Here is a 20,228-nt window from a genome sequence, read left to right on the forward strand (position 1 = left end):
AGTTGAAAAAATCAATTTTTAAATGTTATTGAATTGTAATCTCATGCACAGATCTAGGATTGAACTGGTAAAAATGTTGCAAAAATCTTTTTCATGGAGAAGGGGTTGAAAACTTCGGTGTTAGGTTAAACTTTAAATTATATGTTTTCAAAAACTTAGTTGTTGTTAATTAATTTATAGAATTGTTTCATATATCATTGAGTAAAAAGTAAAATAATGTTCCAGCATTTATACACTCATACACATTTTATGTCAGGTCTTCACGCAAAAAATGTGTATCCATTAGAACTATTTTTGAAAAATTAATTATGTAATAAAATAAATTATTTTTTGCATTTCAGTCACTTTTCTCCAATGTGGCCTTTGGATTTGGATGCTCCTATTTTGCCCATTATGAAGAGATGGGAGTTGGTATCCAATGGAGTAATATATACTCAAGTCCACTTCTTGGAGATCACTATAGTCTAATTGGATGTGCAGGAATGTTTCTTGTGGATACTGTGCTGTATTCTGTGCTCACATGGTATATAGAAACAGTTTTTCCAGGTAAGAGATATGAGTTCCTTCTTTTTAGGCATTTGAGATCACAGTGTGGTCTGCAAAGTTACCAAAAAATCTCAAACTAGAGTTAAAGCTATTCTCTGAAAAATTAATGCCAGTGAAAGAGTGACAGATTAAATTTAGAGATAGAATTGGAGATATTTAAGTTAGATGTAAATATTTAGCTATAATTGGTGCGTTTTCTACAATTACAATGGTTTTGAGTACATAAACCTTAATTCATCCTGGTGCATTACTTTCGACCATTATCATCCATTGCATCATTGGTATAAATAAACTTATCTATTTTAATAGATGAAATGATTTTTAACTTTTTATCCAAAATTTATTCGCACAGAGAGCTTTTTGAACCATTTCTGTTTAGAATCCATGACCTTGTTTATTTAATTCATCGTAAGTTAACTTTTTATTTCCTCCATGGTCTTTTGAGAAATCTGTTCCCAAACTCAGGAAAGTTGATATTTGCCTAAATAAAGGAATGAAAATAATTTTTATTTTAATAATTAATGAATATTTCCATCAAATCATACATATTTAAATGCTAATTTTTCTGAAATTATTATTAGATAAGATGATTGGCTATATGTTTTTACAATTTATGTATTAGTCATATTTTAATGTTATTATTTTAATTTAGAAGTGAGTCCCTGCGTAAAATGTTTAAAGAATGATTCTAGTATTTCATATAATGTTAAAAATTTTCTTATAGGACAATACGGCATTCCAAAGCCTTGGTACTTTCCTTTCATGAGATCATATTGGTGTGGTGGCACTGTGGGACCAATGGAGGATGTTGCTACTGCAACTTTACCTGATAAAATTCAAGAGAGCAAGGACTTCGAGAGGGAGCCTACTCATTTGCAGCTTGGAGTTTCCATTCAAGGCCTAACCAAAATTTATGGACATTCCTCAAATAAGAAAGTTGCTCTCCGTGATCTTAATTTGAATTTTTATCAAGATCAAATAACCTCCTTTTTAGGCCACAATGGAGCTGGAAAGACCACTACTATGTGAGTATTTTTTTAGATCGACCACTTAAAAGTCTGTGTTACACTTAGCTTCAGGGGGCAAAATTTGACATGGCAGTAGCAAATAATAATAATAATAATTTTATTTGTCCAAGAGATACATTGTAGTCCAAGCTGTAAGTATAAAAGGCATGTCAAAATACATAATAAAAAAAAATATATCGATACCAGCAAAAACATATACAATGGTTGGGATGATGGTTTAAATAGTAATTAAAAGTATAAAAACAATGACATAAAAGATAGTCATAAACTAAATTATTGAATATAACCATTCTTTTTTCTTTTTTTTTAATTTGTAATAGGTATTAATACAGCTTTATACACGTATGGCGAGGTCCCTTAAGGCCGTATCACACTAGCGACTGCGGCCGGCGCTGCGGCTGCGACCGCGACTGCGACTGGCCCGTCGACCAATCAGAGCGAGGCAGTCGCAGCCAATCAGAGAGCTCCATTTCAATCTCGCGCGCTGGCGGCAGACGTGTTTGTTTGTTTTGGTTACCGTAGCGAGGGAAGTTCAAGAAGGTTATAAGATAACGCTGAGATAATTTCGGATTTTTAAAGTGAAGATGGAAGCCCAGTATATTGGATATTGCACCCGAGTACACAGGTGAATGAAAATGAAGTACGTTTTAACATATTTTAGGAACATTTTCAACAATTGCTGCTCTCTATCTATTCTTTGGGCTTTCGTAAACAAACAAGCCACAAGCAGAAACGTTCATACGTGCGCATGCGCGATCGTGGCGTCGGCCGCAATGTATGATGGGGTGCAGTAGCAGCCGCAGCCGAAATCGCGGTTGCTGCGGCGGTCGCAAGCGCTAGTGTGATACGGCCTTTAGAAGTTATGGCAAAGCAGGCTCCATAGCTATTCTTTTACTTCCTTTTTCTATGGTTGGAAATTACATTAAGGCATCAGATAAATTCAATTGCATGGAAGGTACTATAACTTCTAACCAATAAGGAGGAACTTAAGAAATACAATTTTATAGCAGGACCCTAATGTAGCTAAGATTTTTTTAGGAAGATAGGTGCTTTTTTATTATATATTTGGCCATGTCTCAAATATGTGGTATGTAGCATAGTAAGATTTAGTTAACAGTCTAAATAATATATTTTAAAAAACTGTGTGAGCGAAGTGTCATGCTATTTGTTGCTTACTATAGTTGTCATGCTACCATTGGTGTCATGGTGCCGGAATGCCGGACATAATAATCAAATAAGACTTTAAATAATTTTGCTGCCTCAAAATTTCGTATGCATACATTTATAAGCAAAACAAAAAAAATTGTAATAGAATGTAAATTATAACTAATACATATTTAAGAAAAAACACAGTAATATTTCACTTCTAAAAAAAGGTAAAGGAAAGTGCATTCCGGCACTGCTAATTTTGCCATGACGTCACTGCATGCTACTTTTTTTTCAAAATTAAATTTTATCCTTATTTGACAGATTCAAGGATCATCTTATAAGGAAAATTGAGATTTGATACAGTGATTGTATTATATTTTGTTATGTTGAAATCACAATTCTTCAAGTGCATACTTATTAGATGATATGTATGTACCAATGATACCTGAATTTCTCAGCATTTGAGCTATAAAGTGAATTTCGACCTCCTTTGATGAATATATTACATATTTTGTTCTCATTTCTCCTTTCAGCTCAATTTTAACAGGCCTTTTTCCTCCTACGTCTGGTACAGCAAAAGTGTATGGACTGGATATTCGCTCCAATATGGACAACATAAGGAAGAGTTTGGGTACCTGCCCACAGCACAATGTCCTATTTGATCAGTAAGTGTTCCTAAATATTATAATTTTTAGCTAATTAAGGGTGGATTGTCATGTAAAATTTTCTTCCCTGACATTACATATTTATGACAAGATGAGAAGTACTGAAGGTACATGTTGCACAGTTGATATGCCATAATAATGCCGAATTAGTTCATAAATTAACTTCTTAAATGGAAATTCATCCACTAGAAATTTTTTTTTCTACAATAGTCTTTCTAAAACCACTCTTTTATCTTTGTCTTTCATCATTGCTCCCTGGCTCTCCGGTATAATTTGCTTCTTCAAAAGTGATGAAAGAAATGACGTGAGAGCATTAACCTATGTTTTTCCTGTTATGAGCTTTTTTTGAAGGGTATGATACTTTGGAGATATGCATTTTTTAGAATTATCTGAATTATGGATTGAGTATTAAAAATGATGAATCTGCCTCATTCTAAAATTCTTTCATCATCTTTGATTGCAGTTCTTATTAATATATACATGTTTATCATTGTCCTACATGACAATATCATTTTTGAAGAAAAACATAAATTTTAATAGCTTTTTCTGTCACTGACCTAAAATTAACGAATGCTTGCTGTAATTTCATTTTTCTCTGCTGAACTGTATTATGCATGAATGCATTATTTTTAGCTTATCATTCATTAGTCTTCTCTCTTTCTGTAGATCCCTTGTACTTGAATTTTTTCTGATGTGTGCTTCTATATTTAATTCCATTAGCCACATTCTAAAGTAGCCTCTGTCAAGAGCTTAATGCCTGATACAGTTGTCATTTATTGAAGAAGATTAGGATGTAATGGAATTGTCCTGTGATAAAAAAATTACATATTTCAAATTCATTATATTACATGACTGTTAATTTGAGCCAAAGGTAATAAAGTGTTTAAGATTTATTTACGTGTTAGAGCTCAACTCTTTTAATGCAAACCTTTAACAATTTTTGTTTTTTATTCATTTGTTTTTAGCCTTACTGTGAAGGAGCATTTATGGTTCTATGCTAGATTGCGGGGTCGCCCTAAGAATGAAATAAATGCCGAGATTGATGAGATGATCCTTGATCTTGGCTTGCCTCAGAAAAGGAATGAATTGGCCAAGAATCTCTCTGGTGGAATGCAACGCAAACTCTCTATTGCAGTAGCCTTTGTGGGAGGTTCAAGGACTGTTGTTTTGGATGAGCCAACTTCTGGTGTCGACCCTTACTCGAGGAGATCAATTTGGGAGTTGCTAATCAAATACAAGAAAGGTAACTCCATGTTTTCATCCAAATTTTTTATTAAGGTAAAATTATTTCATTTTGCATGGTTTAAATGTATATTGCCAATTTCAATAGCATACTTCAATTGAGAGTACATTATTGTTTTTAAACACATCATGTATTTGTGTTTTATTTTGAGAAAAAACCATACCCCTAATATGCAGCATGCAAATTTACTGCATGACTTTCTTCCGATGTATTTCTAACTCCTCCTCTTCAAGAGAATAAAACTAATTATAAGGCTCAATTATTATCTGATTGTGGCTATCTTTCTGAAAGTTTTTAATTACAAGTTTTACAGCAGTGCTAAGAGCAAACCTGCAAATTCTCCAAAAATTCTGATTATAATAGGTAGCAAGAATAATGTGTACGATACATATGTACTATTGCCAACTACGATGAGTGAATTAGCAGTTTTATAATTTTATTTGTTATAGGTCGGACTGTAATCCTCACCACACACTTCATGGATGAAGCTGATTTGTTAGGTGACCGCATTGCTATCATATCTCATGGTAGGCTTAGATGCTGTGGCTCCAGTCTCTTCCTGAAAGCACGGTTTGGCAAGGGATACTACTTAACTGTGGAGAGGAAGGAGTTGGCTCTTCAGACTGCATATCACTGTGATATTGCCAAAGAAGCAACCCCATCACCTGCCCATAAAGATAAGGTTGAGCACAAAGAGGTAATCAAAATATGTTGGAGTCTTGGCTCTTCAGCTTAGTAAATATTTTAGATGTCCAATACTTAGTTGCTACTTTGTTTGGAAATTTGGAATAATAGTCTTAGTTACTCTTTATTTTATGAAATAAGGAGATAAGTCGTTCCTTTGGAAGATAGCAGTACATATGCTAGCCACCTCCAATTGCTATTTAGTGACCTAAAGATGGTGGTTAAAGAGAGTTCAGTTTGGATGAACTTGTTTTTAAAATCTCTTCATGATATTTACACTCTTCAGCCTAAGTAGTATGATAATTATATATGCATGTGTAAGATTTTTTTTACAAAATTTAGAAGAAGAATTTCCAAGTAAATATTTGGCTGCTGCCAATGTATATTTTGGAAATAACTGCTGACTAGCCAATAGCATACCTTTATGAAGTCAATTGCAAGTGTGCAGAATATGTAAAAATTCTACTGAAGAAATATCATTTGCTTTGCCGAAGGTATGGACCCAGTTCCCCCAACGTTTGCACCTTGTGCCCTACTACTCAAGCTACGAGGTGTTCTTCAAATTTTGGGAATGGAAGCTTGAGTCCCAGGCAAGGCAAATGATTCTTCCTCTATAGAATTTCAGCACCTTGATGCCAGTACATATATCGATGGCATTCTTTCCCAATGCCTTTGGAGCATTGATTTGCTGGACATAATGCATATTCTTATGTCTCAGTAGGCATGTGTATTCTTTTCCACTTGGAGTGCTCAAAGCAGTAAATTGGTGGGTCCAAAGAAATAAATGTGAATATATCCATTCATTATTCAATTTTATTGCAGGGGGAAGGTGATGGCCATGAGACTGATGTTGTTTTAGAGGCAGATACCTCACACAATCAACCACCTGTTGTGATAGGTAAAATATTCTTTCACTCTTTGAACTTTGACTGCAGTCTATTTTGAGTTTCTCTACCTTGCTCTTGATGGTGGTGGAACTAGTAAATAACTTCTGGATCCCATATATAGTTACTCATGTACCTCCATTCTGTGACAGCTTAGAATATTTTTATTAAATTACTCATCCTACTGATGAGTTACAGAAGGGCATAGATTTTTTTTGGTTGAGCAGTATCTACCGAGTAATTTTAATTTGGCTTAGTCTACATTTTGGCATGGGATCAAATAATTATTGTTGTGCATTTACAAAGGATTTCCTCCTCTGAATGTGAATTGCAGCATCTTAATTATTGCCTTCCACAGAAACTAAAGGCTGTGAACCTGCAACAACTGAAACAATCACACAATTCATCAGGCAGTCTGTACCAAATGCACAAATATTGGAGGAAGTTGGAAGCGAACTCTTGTATTTACTTCCCTCAAAGCCTCTCGAAGAAATGGAGAATGGGCTCAGTAACAGCAGAATATCTGCAAAAGCCATGGAAAATCTCTTTGATCAGCTGGACTCAGAAATGGCATCTCTAGGAATCAACTCTTATGGTGTATCAGACACAACTTTAGAGGAGGTAGGTTTAGATATGTAGTACATAGAATAGAGATGGCTGATAATTCAAAATTTATCTTCTATTTGTAATTGTAGTCCTGTCCACCAACTTTCAATGTTTCACTGGAGAGTCCCTTTAGCAATAATTATCCTTTGATAGAAATAGGTTATACAGATAAAAAAGAATTAATTAATATAAATACATTTTATGTAGCAGAAGCAAATTGTTTCATCTCATCACCCCTGTATATGTGCAATACATCTTAAATTGTGATGTGCATATGATGGGGTAGAAGAAATTAAGGAGTCAGATTACGGGTGAATTGATGTGAAAGCAAGCTTTCCAGCATTAATTGTATCGGTTTATTTTCTTATGAGAATGAAGACAAACCATGAGCTCAGTAAGGAAGGACAGCTTCATTTCAGTTCACCTTGATTCTGTCTCTGTTTTGCCTCACGTGCCTCGAAAGGCAAACCGAATCATGTAAGGTGTGTTGCTTGTATTCAGGGGCAATAAGGTGAAACAAGTCACTTCTGTATTTTCACAATGTGTAAGATGTCATTTGTTTTGAAAGTATTTAGGGTTATGAGGATTAGTCACTGGGCAACATGCCTCTATATTTTAGTTGAAAATATTTCCAGATTTTCGTGTTTTATTCCTTTTGCCATGGACACCCCTGACCCATTGTTGACTTAAAGATGGGCCTTTTCCCCACTAGACACCATGATGGGATGACAACCAATGTGGCACCCTTCTTTAAATTACTGCATGGTGGACCATTAATCATAGGCTTCAAGGCACCCAGGTGTATGTGGTGTATCTGTGTGAAGGCCTTAATTTTTTTCTGTCCCATTTTATTTTAGATTTTCCTTAAAGTTACTGAGGAAGGTGATAAAGTGGAAGATGGTGGCTTTGAAACCAGTCATGGAATTGATGTGAATCTCTCTGGTGAGTTTACAGTTAAAGTGTAGCTAGGAAAAATGTAATTTTTCATCGCGACTTATATTTATTCAACTCTAGAAATAAAAACAAATGATCGGCTTAAATACAATTATAGAATGCTCATGCAAAATATGCATGCTTCCTCTCTCTTTATTTTATTTCGTGTTAGTAATTATGCTCGTAAATATTTCACTAATGGTGACTCTCAATCAGTGTGAATGGGAATTTGTTTTTTGCAAAATTGGAAATTGTAACCTGATATTCTGTTTTCAGAAAAAAATGCTGGAGGAAGCTCAACTAGGATTAATGAGTAAATCAAGTCTTGCTTGAACGCTAAGTCTCTGTCGTACTTAACCTTAAATGACACATTGTAAATAGTTTGTTTCATTTTTGTTAAATGATGGATGCACAAAAATAATACATAACCATGATCTGCAAATGATCAGTGTGGGAAAACAATACTCTATAAGTTCTATTAATCCAATCATGTAAAATGGATTAAACTTAAAAATTTTTCTGAGTTCTGGGGGGTGCTTTATACCTTCCGAGGAGGGCTCCCCCCTCACTGCGCCACTGCTCTGGGGAATGATAGACATGGGGGAAAAATTACATTGCTTGTATGAAACTTTATTTGGGACAATGAGTTGCGATTGATAAATGCAGGAAAATGATGAATGCGGGAACAATGGATTCAGGTTCCATTTTTACTGATGTATGTGTTTGATTCAAGTAATCATTTGCTCTAGATCCCAGACAATGATGTATATTCCTCAGTACAATTTATACTGCAAGGAATTCTAAGCTCAGAGTCCAGTAGTCCTTGCTCTTGACTGCTTTCCCCTTTTCCTAAATCAGCTCAAGCTAGATATATCAACCAGGATAATGTTTGTGATTTGCTATCATTGACTTGCACATGCTATTCATTTCCAGTTAATCAAAATATCAAGGATTCATTATCTGTGCAACTTATGCATCCCATGATAACAGTTTGAAAAATTGAACAAAATCTTTTTGTGGCAATTGAATAAAATTTTTAAATGTTTAGGATTGTAATTTATTTGTTCTATTCTTCTGGTAATCAATTTTGTTTTTTTTGCGAATGATCTAGTTTTATTATGTATGAAAATATTTCTTTTCCTCCCTAGGTACTGGAATAGCAAAGGATCTCAAGATATCTCGATGGAGAGATCTTTTGGATCTCAGGAAAATGCTGCGTAAATTGTGCACTAAGAACTCTCTGTCATATGAAAATAATTTGATTAGAGAATCAGGTAAGCAGGTATCTGAAAGTGGTTTTTCATTTAAAAAAATTCATTTAGCTGTATTAAATGATTTTGAATGTTAGTGTGTGATAAAAGCACAACAAATTCAAATTGAGCTTTCATAAATCATTCAATATAATTATAGAAAATATGTTTTTAGTAAACTACCGTATTTGCACGAATCTAAGACGAACACGATTCTAAGACCCCCTTTTTTGGAACTCCACTATGGGAAAAAAATTTTCTAGGGGAAAACAATCAATGCGCGAATGTTTGGCTATGTTGCCTATGTCCCAGGAAACGCAGAATTTTTGGCGCGTAATGACAGGAATATTGGTACTTAATCGAGACACTTAGGTCTTATTGTTGATTCGACTAATAGTTTCTTCGGAGGGGCCATGGTCCGAAGACGAATAAAATTAAACTAGTGAAAATGAAACCTGACTTTATTAAACCCACACGGAAAACACTCCGTGGTATGAAGGCAAGCCACCCTGGAAAGTAGGTAACCACTCGTACGAGCTATGCTATCTCGTTCGGCGTACACAGAGCATACTGCAGGGGGTGAAGCATGACCATATGACTGCGCCATGAAATTTTTTGTCCCAAAGATAGGGCAACTTACCCATTCTTCTCTAATTAGCGTAGCGTCAAATGGGCGGATGAATTCGGATTGTTAGTAGGGAGGAACAAAATATCCTGAGAAGATCCCTTCCTCAGTAACTCTGACAAGTGAGACTTACGGTATAACTCGTAAATTGATAACTGATAATAACCTGATATCCTGTTTTCGGAAAAAATGCCGCATTAACTGCCGAGAAGCTCAGCAACGAGGATATCGAGTTTCGCCAAAAACCACCATCGTAGTTTTCCAACTAATTCCTTGCTTAAAAATGCTTAAATAACGTTAGAAATACGTCGTGTTTGGTCTCGTTCTTTTTTGAATTACGAGCACATTGCAAATATTCCAGCCTAATAAAAGAATAATACCAATTACCGAAATTCATTGTTAGACACCTTATGAGCTAATAGGTGATTGGATGCAGCGGTTGACCTCCAGAAACCGGGAACTTTGAAGCAAGTAGGCTGAAAAAGGTCAGTGGGTGAGAAAAGGGGGCGTGAAACGCGTTTCTATTGTTCTCATGTAACTTGATATTTTTTTCGAAGCTAAGGTCTTCGTAATACGATCCCTGCGCTAGCTGGGACCTTTTGTTTGATTTTGGAGAAGAGGAAAGCGTCAGAGGGGGGAGGCGAGAGATGTATGGAGGTGGATAGCGGATCTTGGGAAATGCGCTTATGCTACTACCCCAAGGCTTTTAGCTTCTCCCAATGGTAATTTCATTTCGTGGGGAATATTTAATCTATGTGCCTGTAGTTATTAGCCATAAATGACACATTGTATTTATTTCGTCTCATTTTCGTCAAAAGATTGATGTGGGAAAATTATACGTCGGGACCACGATCTTCAAACAATCAATGCGGAAAAACGACTCTTTTGAGATGCGGGAAAAAATTACATTGTCTATATGGAACCTTATTTGTGACCAGAAACGGCGAACGATGAATGCGGTAAAATGATCAATACGGGTACGATAGATCGGAGTTCCACTGAATAACTTTTCTTTTGAAAGCGGCAGTGTAATAATTTCTTTTCTCTGCCATCGTAATACTCTGAAAGGCACGGAATCACAACTAAATCGATTTCTCTAATCAGAGGCAAATCATGTTGCCATCTTACCGTTGCTCTGAGAAAAATGCGACGACTTTGTAGCAGTTTATCCCACTACGGCATTGAGGCTTTAACGTTACAATTTAGGAAAATTGTAACCAATCACACGAACATTTTGTGAGTTGATCGAGCTTTAACTTGAATGGAGCTGAACCCAGGGTAAAGCAGGCAATCTCGCAGACTCGGCAGAAGTGCACCTGGCGACTGATCGGCACGCGCCGAATCTTTGCCTGCTGCCCAAAAATGGAATTTTTTTTACTTGAACGCAAAATTAAATATGCTAAATTACTGTTAAGCTATTTTTGGCGTTGATTTTTCGTTGTATTACTATCAGGTGGCAACCTCAGGTGTCCATAATTGTTCCGACGTAAATTATGCAACCCGCTTGACAACAAAAATTTTGCATCCGATTCTAAGACGAACCCTCTTTTCCGCAGGAGTTGCGAGGGAAAAAAACCTCGTCTTAGATTCGTGCAAATACGGTATTTTTAATTTCATGACTTCTTATAGATTAAGATAAATACTGAGTAGTTTCTCTTCATGCCATTATTTCACAAAGCCATGAATTTTGCTTCAAAATGATTTAATTTAGAAGCAAGATTAAGCCTGTCTTTTTAAATGGTATATCAGCATTAACTTTATGGAGTAAATGAGGGGCAAGGCAAAATATTGGATTACAAATTCCAAGCTTCATTTCCTCTTTCATTTTGATTAGGCAAGTGTCAGGTCATGTCCTTGTCTGTTTTTCATCTCAGTTCATGTGCTCTTGATCTGGACTAAGCTTCCTTAAGGGGTGGATGTGAGATTTTACTGAGGGAAGCATGCCAGAGACAAACTGGATTGTGTGCTGGAATTTGGATAATCAAGCAGTATAGGGTTGAACGGGGGGAAGAAATTTTGGGGAAGTTTTGATTGCTCAGCTTAGCACATACTCCCCTTCCTCATGGTTGGATCCACCTCTGCCTTTCTTTCTGTATGCCTCTGTTGGTGGAAGGCTGGTGATTGCTGGCAATTTGCTTCTCTGTATGTGTCTAGATAAAACCTGAATAAGCCTCTAATACATGAAAGCATCTAGAGATGCTTAGCATATATCAATTGATAGTCTTTGCTAAGGGTAACTAGGTTGGAGGTTGATTGGGCCAAAGCAATCATATCTTGTCACCTACATTTTCATAAAGTCTGTTGCATAGTTATGCTGTTAAACCTGCACAAAGTGTTAGGGTCTAGGAATTATTTTCCAAGATTTCACTAACTGGATTGTTTGAAAGTGGGTTAGTGGTCTAGAAGTTAAAGAAGAATAAGTTTTGAAGGGGATTTCAATTGAAATGGTGAATTTTTATGAACTTTTACAAATGGGGAAAAATTATGATTTACATTGCTGGATGTCCAACATTGCTAAAATAATAGATTAATTAAAAAATAAGATTCAAATAGTAAAACATACAGATTGATATCCAATTTACTGAACAAGTTTAATGTGTTAATAGTGAAAAGTATGAAAATTTTCCTGCAGAGTGCTTACCATTACCTGTAAGTAGTCATCTTCTTTGTTGATGCTTGGGTCGACTTTACCACAGGGGGGGGGGGGGGGGGGGGAAGAAAATGATCGACCCACAGTTCATGGCATGTTTGGTGTGGGGTAAGGAGGAGCTCCCTTTAGAGGAGTTAGGGGGGAAGTATGGAAAACCCTTAGCAGAAGAATGACCTATAAGGCTGTTCAAAAATTTTTTGGTCCAGATCACCATGTTGAATTCAACTTCAGAATGGCTATGCTGTTTTTTGTCATACAAATTGCTGACTGCTTTCAAGAAATGTACTCAATTGAAATTTTAAACTCACAAATTGTCTCCTAGAAAACAGTCAATTTTTCATTTAAGTCTGCTGAGAAAAGTAAATCTTCAGTGAAAAGTCCATGGCAGTAAATTATGTCGAAATTTTTGGCTCATCATTTGCTCAGACCATACCCAAAAAAGGATTTATGTATTTAATTTTTATGAAGGCAAAGGCAGTATGCTTGGCATTAGACTCTTGGAGAGGAACCCACTATTCAATGTAAATTGAAAAATTTTACAGGGGAATAGTCATATGCTTGTACCAAAATTCAAGTAGGATTCCCCAATTTTAAGAGTTGCTTCAATATGTATTTAAGCTACTGATGGATCTTCCTCTCTTAATTTTGCCCTGAGCAGTAATTTTATTATTTTGGTCATAAACACATTCTCTTTAGGGCATGTACTGCACCTGATGTAATCAGAGCTAGTGTATATCTTAAATCAGGATTAGCCATTAACCATAGTTACAAGACAAGCCTCAGTTTAGGAGTGAATTAACCTATTTTTTCTTATCAGTTGAGATGTAAGATGATTTGAAAATCGTAAAAGAAATTTTCCCCAGCAGAGGAATACATACTCCTGTAGTGGTTTCATAAATACTCTCTCTTTTTATAGTGACACTATAGTTCAGCAGTGTAAACAGATTAGGGTAAAAATATTAATGCTATTTCCATATTTTTTACAATTTTCAAATCACTGTCATTGTGTATCATATTGTACTTGTCATTCACTTCCCTCGACATCTAATGATTTGAGGGTACATGTGACTATCATAATAAACACTACGTATAATTTTTCTATCAGTCAAAAATGAATCAGGTTTCCCTGCTGTTTAACTTGTTTTTTTTTCAAATCAGAAGGAATTTCTAAATTATCTATATTCATAATCTAAAAAGGTGGCTATTTAAATAATTTGATCATATATATGAGTTTATACACACATGAAAACAAATGGCATATGCAAGAGAGGTACTGTTGGTGCTTCCTTTTGATGTGGCCTCAGCAGGGTAACTTCATTCAATTTATTACAGATGTATGTATTATCTATTGACATCTGTTATTAAATTGTATCTAAGTATGGTTTAATGGAAATATGATCTAGGTGATGCCAAATCAGGTATAGCTTTTTAGTAGTTCCAATTTTATTGTAATTTGATTCCCTGTTTTGTTTTGTTTGCAGCTAAAAAGCAAATTGTCATTCAATATAAAGGCAATCATGTAACCTGTGAGTTAAATGGCACAATTTGTGCTTTCTTAAATTATTTTGATTAACCTGCATGATGAAAGCAATCGCAGCTGCTTTAAAATGAGTTTCTGCACCATTCTTTTTTATAGGCTTGTATGTGCTGCACTAATGTTTATTCCTGGCTTCTTCTTTGTTGCATGTGGTGAAGTTATTTAAATGCACCCGAGGTCCTTATTGAGCGTTGAAATGATATTTCCCATGCTTTAAAATGTGTAAATATGTACATTATGAATTAAATCAACCCCATCTATTCAATTGTACAAAAGTAATGTTACAAGGAGCATCTGGCCTAAAAGCTATCTAAACTGAAATAACATAAATGAATTAATTTCCACTTCTCCACTTCTCCTTAGCAAAATATCACAAGAATTTTGGGTGTTCATTGGCTCTGACTGTATCTCCTCTTCCTTGAGTACTATAGGGGAATTTTTTCAATTACCAAATTTTTTATTATAGTGTTGTGAATGTTTGAAATATTAAGTTGAAGGAAAAGTAAATGCTTTAATGGTGAATAATTCAATACTGCTTACAGAAAAAAAGTAAATTGGTGTTGTAATTTCTGAAAATCAATTTTTTTATTGAAATTTATTCTCATCAACCAATTAACCTTTTGTTGTGCATTGCCATCATTTGTCATCATGGTTTGCCTATACATATTTCCATGCACATAATTGGTATTTCTAATCATCATTTATATACTCATTCATTCCATCGCTTGTGGGAAATAATCCTATTCTACCTAGGGTTTAGGAAGTCAATTAATAATAGTTTTTCTGTTTGATTCTGTGCGTATTGCAGCCAAAAAAGGCATTTGTAAAACTTAGGATAGCATTTTGAACCAAAATGAGACTTATTTATTTCTTTTGTTAAGGTTGAATCCTCTCAAATTAAGAGGTTAATCATTGACACTGATTGTTAAATAATTAAAGCTAGATATCACAGAAAATTTTGCTGTAATTGGAAGAAAGGGCCTTTCATTGAATCAATGGTACTTCACATGAATTCAATTGCTCCTCGTGTACGATTAAATATTCTTGAGATTAATATCCCAGCTAAAAGATTAAATACGTTGCATCGTCAACATTTTCTGTTCAGTTGAAAATATTTCATCTCTAATACATTTCTTTCTACTGAATTCTTTTTGGTTTTTTAAGTGTTTTTGTGGTCTCCCAGAATTACAGGACAAAGGAATGAACAAAAAAATTACATGCATATTTTTTTCTAACTGATACTATTATTTGTAAAATAAAATATTGTAGGTATTTTCTTTTAATCCTCCTCTTTGGTGATTCTCATAGGCATATTGATGTAGTCAACTGAGGTCATACTGACAGTTGGTGGAAATGATACAGATGTCAGATAGGTACTTGATAGGCAGTGTGTGGTTTCACAATTTTTGCTCTAGCCTGAAAGGGTTACTGTCCTAATTATCATCCTTGGAATGGCTCACAATTTTAGATTCTCACCTATGAGTAAAAATTGAAAAATTTCTACAATCTCTAGCTTTATTTATTCAATAATCTATGTCAATACTTACCTTCTTATTTTGAGAGTGAGAAAACTTGACGTAAGAAATATAAATAAGTAATTTTGGTGCAAAATACCATCCTAAGTTTTATGAATGGCTGTATTGGCTGCAATACAAAACTCCATGTTTATCTTTGTAATCTCAAATCATATTAATTTAAATCAAATACATGGCAGATTCTGAATTGTGCGAAAGAATAGGTGAAAGTTTTTTGTAGTACATTGCTTTTATTTGACATTATTAGCAGCTATAAAGTTCACTCCATAGTGACAGCCCTGTGTGGAGCTCATTTGCATAAACCACGCTTTATGGCAACTCATTAGAGGGAGTAGTATCTGTCCACCATACTTCATGCATAGTGAGCTATTTCTGTCAGTCCTCTTCATTTTTTAACTGAAAATTTGATATTGTAATTCCCTCCCCAGACTTAATGCTGCCCATCCATTTCTGGGTGGGACTCCTGATCATCAGCCTAGTTATCGCAATTGAACTTTAAATATTAGTTGGAATATATTTTATTTTCATGTTTGCATTTGTGATTTTTTTCTATTTGTATATATATGCTTCTATATTTTCTATAGTGTGACGTTCATTTAGGACCTTTATTTTATTGTAAATACAATCATTTGCATGAGTGTGTATTTATTGGGTGGAAAAATTTATTGATTTTGGGTACATTTACCCATGTGCATAAACGATTGCATTCATGTAATTCATATAAATATGTACAATCAAGGAGGCTGAAATATGAATGGGCACAGCTGAGATCCAGGCCAACTGTTGATGGGACGTACATTACAAGTTGCTCTAGTAAGAAATTTTTTGGCTAACTGGAAAAGTACATAAAAGAAACATGTGGTTAATTTACAGATTTTTACCCATTTACATGGTAAAAGTAAATGCATATCAGAAGGTTTATAATTATGCATATATGAATTGGAAATTATCACATTAAGTGTAGTAAGTACATATATTAAATTTGGCCTTCTGTTATGATATTTTAGTCCTGAAGCAGTAGTGGTAGGCAGGTGTGGGTATCAAGGTATGATTTTAGGGTAACTGTTATCATAGTGGACAGGCATTGGGAAGATTTTAAATTCCTGCTGATTGCTTAATTATGTTTATCTGATGACTTTGGTATCCATGGTAGAAGGCTTATCAACTGAATCTGGTTGTTTCGGGTGAGGTATGATGGAACTTTTCCATCATGAATGAAAGATCCTTTTCCAAGTTCCACCCAAAAAATTTGCTATAAATCTTTTAAGTAATTAATGTGTATGTTGCCATATGGATTATCTGTGATTTGGAGATAGGTAGGTTTAGAAGAATAATGTCAGGATTACTGGCAGAATTCTCAACCTTATTGGTGCAACTTAACAGTTATGGAACAGACGATGTGCAAGTGAATTAAGTTTAATCTTCTGATGTTGTTCCTACTTCAAGAGAATCCTTCTCTAGTTTCTCAAATCATGTCAGTTCATTTTTTCAGCCTTCTTGTATCTCATTGTGTAGGCTCTTTAAATCATCAAAAAATTGATTGTTTCAAATAAATCAAGAGCTGAAGTCCACTAAAAGTCACTTATTCATCATTTTATTTTTTCCTCAACAGTAATTGCGTAGGACTCTGTAGATTCCATATCTATAGTCCATAATCGGAAAACATAAAGTGCTATTTAAAAAATATAAACATGTGCTACTTCATAAAGGTTATAACTAAAACTAATACATATAACATTTAATACCAATATACTTTTAACTCATCAGGGTCATAAACCTGTTCATTAATTTATGAGTGAATCTCATTTACTACCTTACAGTAATTACCTTCCTTCTATAGTTAGCTTCTCTGCCCTCAGCTGATCACGTGTTTGACATTTACATGCTGTGTTTGGTTAGTTGACCAGCTAGTGTGGGCAGTCATCTTTCCATTTGATACAGACATATTTACGTTTTCAAGGTAGCCGTTTAAGAGAATAAAGGCCATGCTCCATGAATGCATGATACACTTCATCATTACTTAAGCAGGGTTTGCATTTTAATTTGTTAGCTTTTTTTATTTAATGTGAGCTAATAATATTAGAGGTGTAGCGTCTAATGTATTTTTGTTATCAAGGTAGGAATTGAGCCATGAGTTTGACTGATCCTATAGGGCATTTACTAATAAAGGATAAGTTAATATGTATAACTTAATAAACTAACATTTGCCTCTTCATCCATTTTAATTAACAAGTACATATACTTTTTTATAAATTATATATTGATTAACTAATGTCATATTATAAATTAGAAATAATAGCTAATATTGTGATGAGTGCATGTTGAACCTTTTTAGGTGAAGATGTCTTAATTATTTGTGGTTTTATAAGGAAAATCTGTAGACTAACATTAGTAACATGAATGTGACTGACTTTAGTGTACTGGTTTTATATATTAATCAAATATTTAATGGTAGGTCCTCAAAATTTGGCTTGGCAATAGGCTGGCAGAAAATGTGAATTACAGTAGTGAGTTAGCAAGTTCATGTCATATTTGCCTTTGTTTTTATTCTTGACTTTTAAAGTTACATTACAAGGAATAAAATCCGAATACTTGTTGAATTTAAATCCTGTGGGCAACTCCTTTCAATAATGTCTTTCTTTGAGCCGAAAAAAGAAGGCTCTTAATTTTTCTCAAAATTATTTGGAGTCGAATACTTTCTTTAACTTTTTCTTGCGGTGAAGCATTGAAAAAATCTGGAATATATGCATTTTTCTCTTGGAATGAAATGGCGGAAAAACTGCACATCCAAGACATTGGTGCAACCTTTGCTAAATATCATCAAATACCAGTTTCACTTTTTGGCCATTATTTTGGCTGATATTGCAATCTTAATAAGAATTAACACTTATAATTTGCAGACCAGGATATACCAACTGCTGAGAATGGTGCTGTGAATTCATTAGCTCTGGATAGTGAAAGTCTGGAGCATAAGGGGAGATTGAGTCTTCATTTGGATGGGAGCAAAGTCCCTGTTGTTTGTTCCAATCTTGGTAATTCAACAAAAACTTTGGAATCAGAAGAATATGAAACATTAAGTTCTAACCGTTTACTCTACCAACAATTTACCGCATTGCTGGCAAAACGTTTTCATCGAACTAAAAGGAATCCAAAAGCACTTTTCTTTGAGGTTAGTTGGCTACTTATTATTCTGTATATTTCCCTTAACTTGCAATAATTATTGTGTGAGACAGTAGAGGAAGATGTGAAATTCATAATCACTTATCTCTGCAATCTGGCTCTTTAATTTAAAGTAGTAGCTGTGCCTAATATCCCCACAGATTAATGATGCACATATGTAATTATGGTGAAAAAATAAGGTTGCCACATTATAGGAGATGTCTTTTTTTTTTGCTATTCAACAATTTATGATTGCCAAGCTGTATGAGGGGTCGGCATATAATTTTCAATGTAGTTACAAAAGTTAGTAGCCTAATTTTATGTTCTACATTACTTTGAGTGTAGCTATCATTTCATAAATTAGTATGATTTGAATGGCAAGAAATGATTGATGATAGTCTCTTTTTTATAACATTTTTTTCTTGGGATTGAAGCCTACTCATTGGCAAAAGCGACATATTTGGTTAGTCTGTTTGTTTTTTTTTTCTTCCAGAATTTATTGGGAGCTGTCTGAATACTTTCTCCAAAACCAGTATTAATAGTATTAATGACAGTGCATTCCCTTGTTTGTCTGTCTTTTGAGTTCAATGTGTGGTGTCAGTTTTTGTCAATTTTAATTTTGGTTTTATTATTGTATTTTGTCATTTGATGAGAAATTGTTTAATTTAGAGTGTATAAGAAACTCTTTCATGGCATATTATTTTTATGGAATTAAAATCTTGCTTGCAATTTATATAAATCTCTACTCATTTACACTTCTATATTATTTTCTATTCTATTCATTTCTATTATTTATATGAACATATATATTTCTATTATTTATATGAACTGTTTTGCATTTTCATATTGTTTCAGAGGAAATGATCATGCTTCCTGGTTAATAAGTTCTTTTTGCCTCTCATGAGGAGTCTATCCAAGTCTTTTAGCCGAGCTTGGAATTTATTGGAATGAGAAAAAAATCCTAATTGGATTCTTCCATTTTCTTATAAAATTTTTGATGGTGAAGCACTCGATTGGTGCTTACAATAACCCATTTAACTGTAATCTATATATTATTTATTACCAGAAAAAGTATTGCAAATTTCTTGTGTTATTCATAATGCTCATTTTATTTTTTTACTCAGAAATTTGACTGAAGAAACTTTGAATACACACTTACTTGCAGTGTAGTTGAAAAATGGATAGAAGTAATAGATGTGTTAAATAGGTATATATGTATTATACATGGACGAACAGTAAATTTTTGTGGTCACAATTCATTCCAATTGAAATCAATGTGAAAATAATTTGTTTATCATATTTGTTTTGTGGTTTTTAGCAAGATAACTCTTAAAATTTTTGGCTGGGAATTTCATTTACAGCACTTATTTCCACTTATAAATTTTTATTCTCTTACAACAGATTGTCCTGCCGGCCATCTTTGTTTGCTTGGCTTTGGTATTTACTGTCCTCCAGCCTGGGCTTCGCCAAGAGCCTCCACTCCCTCTTTCTCCTTGGCTCTATGGTCCACCAAACTACGTATTTTTTTCCAATGTAAATCCATCCATTACAAACTCAACAGCCCAGATATTTGAGGGGGGATTACTTGGAGACACTGGTATGGGCGCCAAGTGTATCATTCATGACAATGGAAAAAGGTAATGAGGCATCTATTGTAAGCATGCACATATGCCTTAGTATTGCCTAAATCCATAATTTTACCTGTTGCTCATTTCACTACATCCCATTGTACTT

At 34.3% G+C, this 20,228-nt stretch overlaps 1 protein-coding gene across 4 annotated transcripts in view; it reads left to right on the plus strand.

Moving 5' to 3' along the window:
* Positions 1-20,228, plus strand: part of LOC124157355 (phospholipid-transporting ATPase ABCA1-like) — a 127,789-nt gene that overhangs the window by 81,384 nt on the left and 26,177 nt on the right. For 3 of the 4 annotated variants that reach the window (XM_046532015.1, XM_046532014.1, XM_046532016.1), the window contains 12 exons: positions 342-546; positions 1,271-1,571; positions 3,257-3,388; positions 4,354-4,631; positions 5,081-5,328; positions 6,138-6,213; positions 6,558-6,820; positions 7,663-7,747; positions 8,887-9,012; positions 13,745-13,789; positions 18,236-18,504; positions 19,896-20,131. In XM_046532015.1, the coding sequence (XP_046387971.1) occupies positions 342-546; positions 1,271-1,571; positions 3,257-3,388; positions 4,354-4,631; positions 5,081-5,328; positions 6,138-6,213; positions 6,558-6,820; positions 7,663-7,747; positions 8,887-9,012; positions 13,745-13,789; positions 18,236-18,504; positions 19,896-20,131 (2,264 nt within the window). The remainder of the gene's footprint in view (positions 1-341; positions 547-1,270; positions 1,572-3,256; positions 3,389-4,353; positions 4,632-5,080; positions 5,329-6,137; positions 6,214-6,557; positions 6,821-7,662; positions 7,748-8,886; positions 9,013-13,744; positions 13,790-18,235; positions 18,505-19,895; positions 20,132-20,228) is intronic. The other variant, XM_046532017.1, reaches the window with a different exon arrangement.

This window comes from Ischnura elegans, chromosome 4 (assembly GCF_921293095.1).
Source record: "Ischnura elegans chromosome 4, ioIscEleg1.1, whole genome shotgun sequence".
NCBI classification, from domain to species: Eukaryota; Metazoa; Arthropoda; class Insecta; order Odonata; family Coenagrionidae; genus Ischnura; species Ischnura elegans.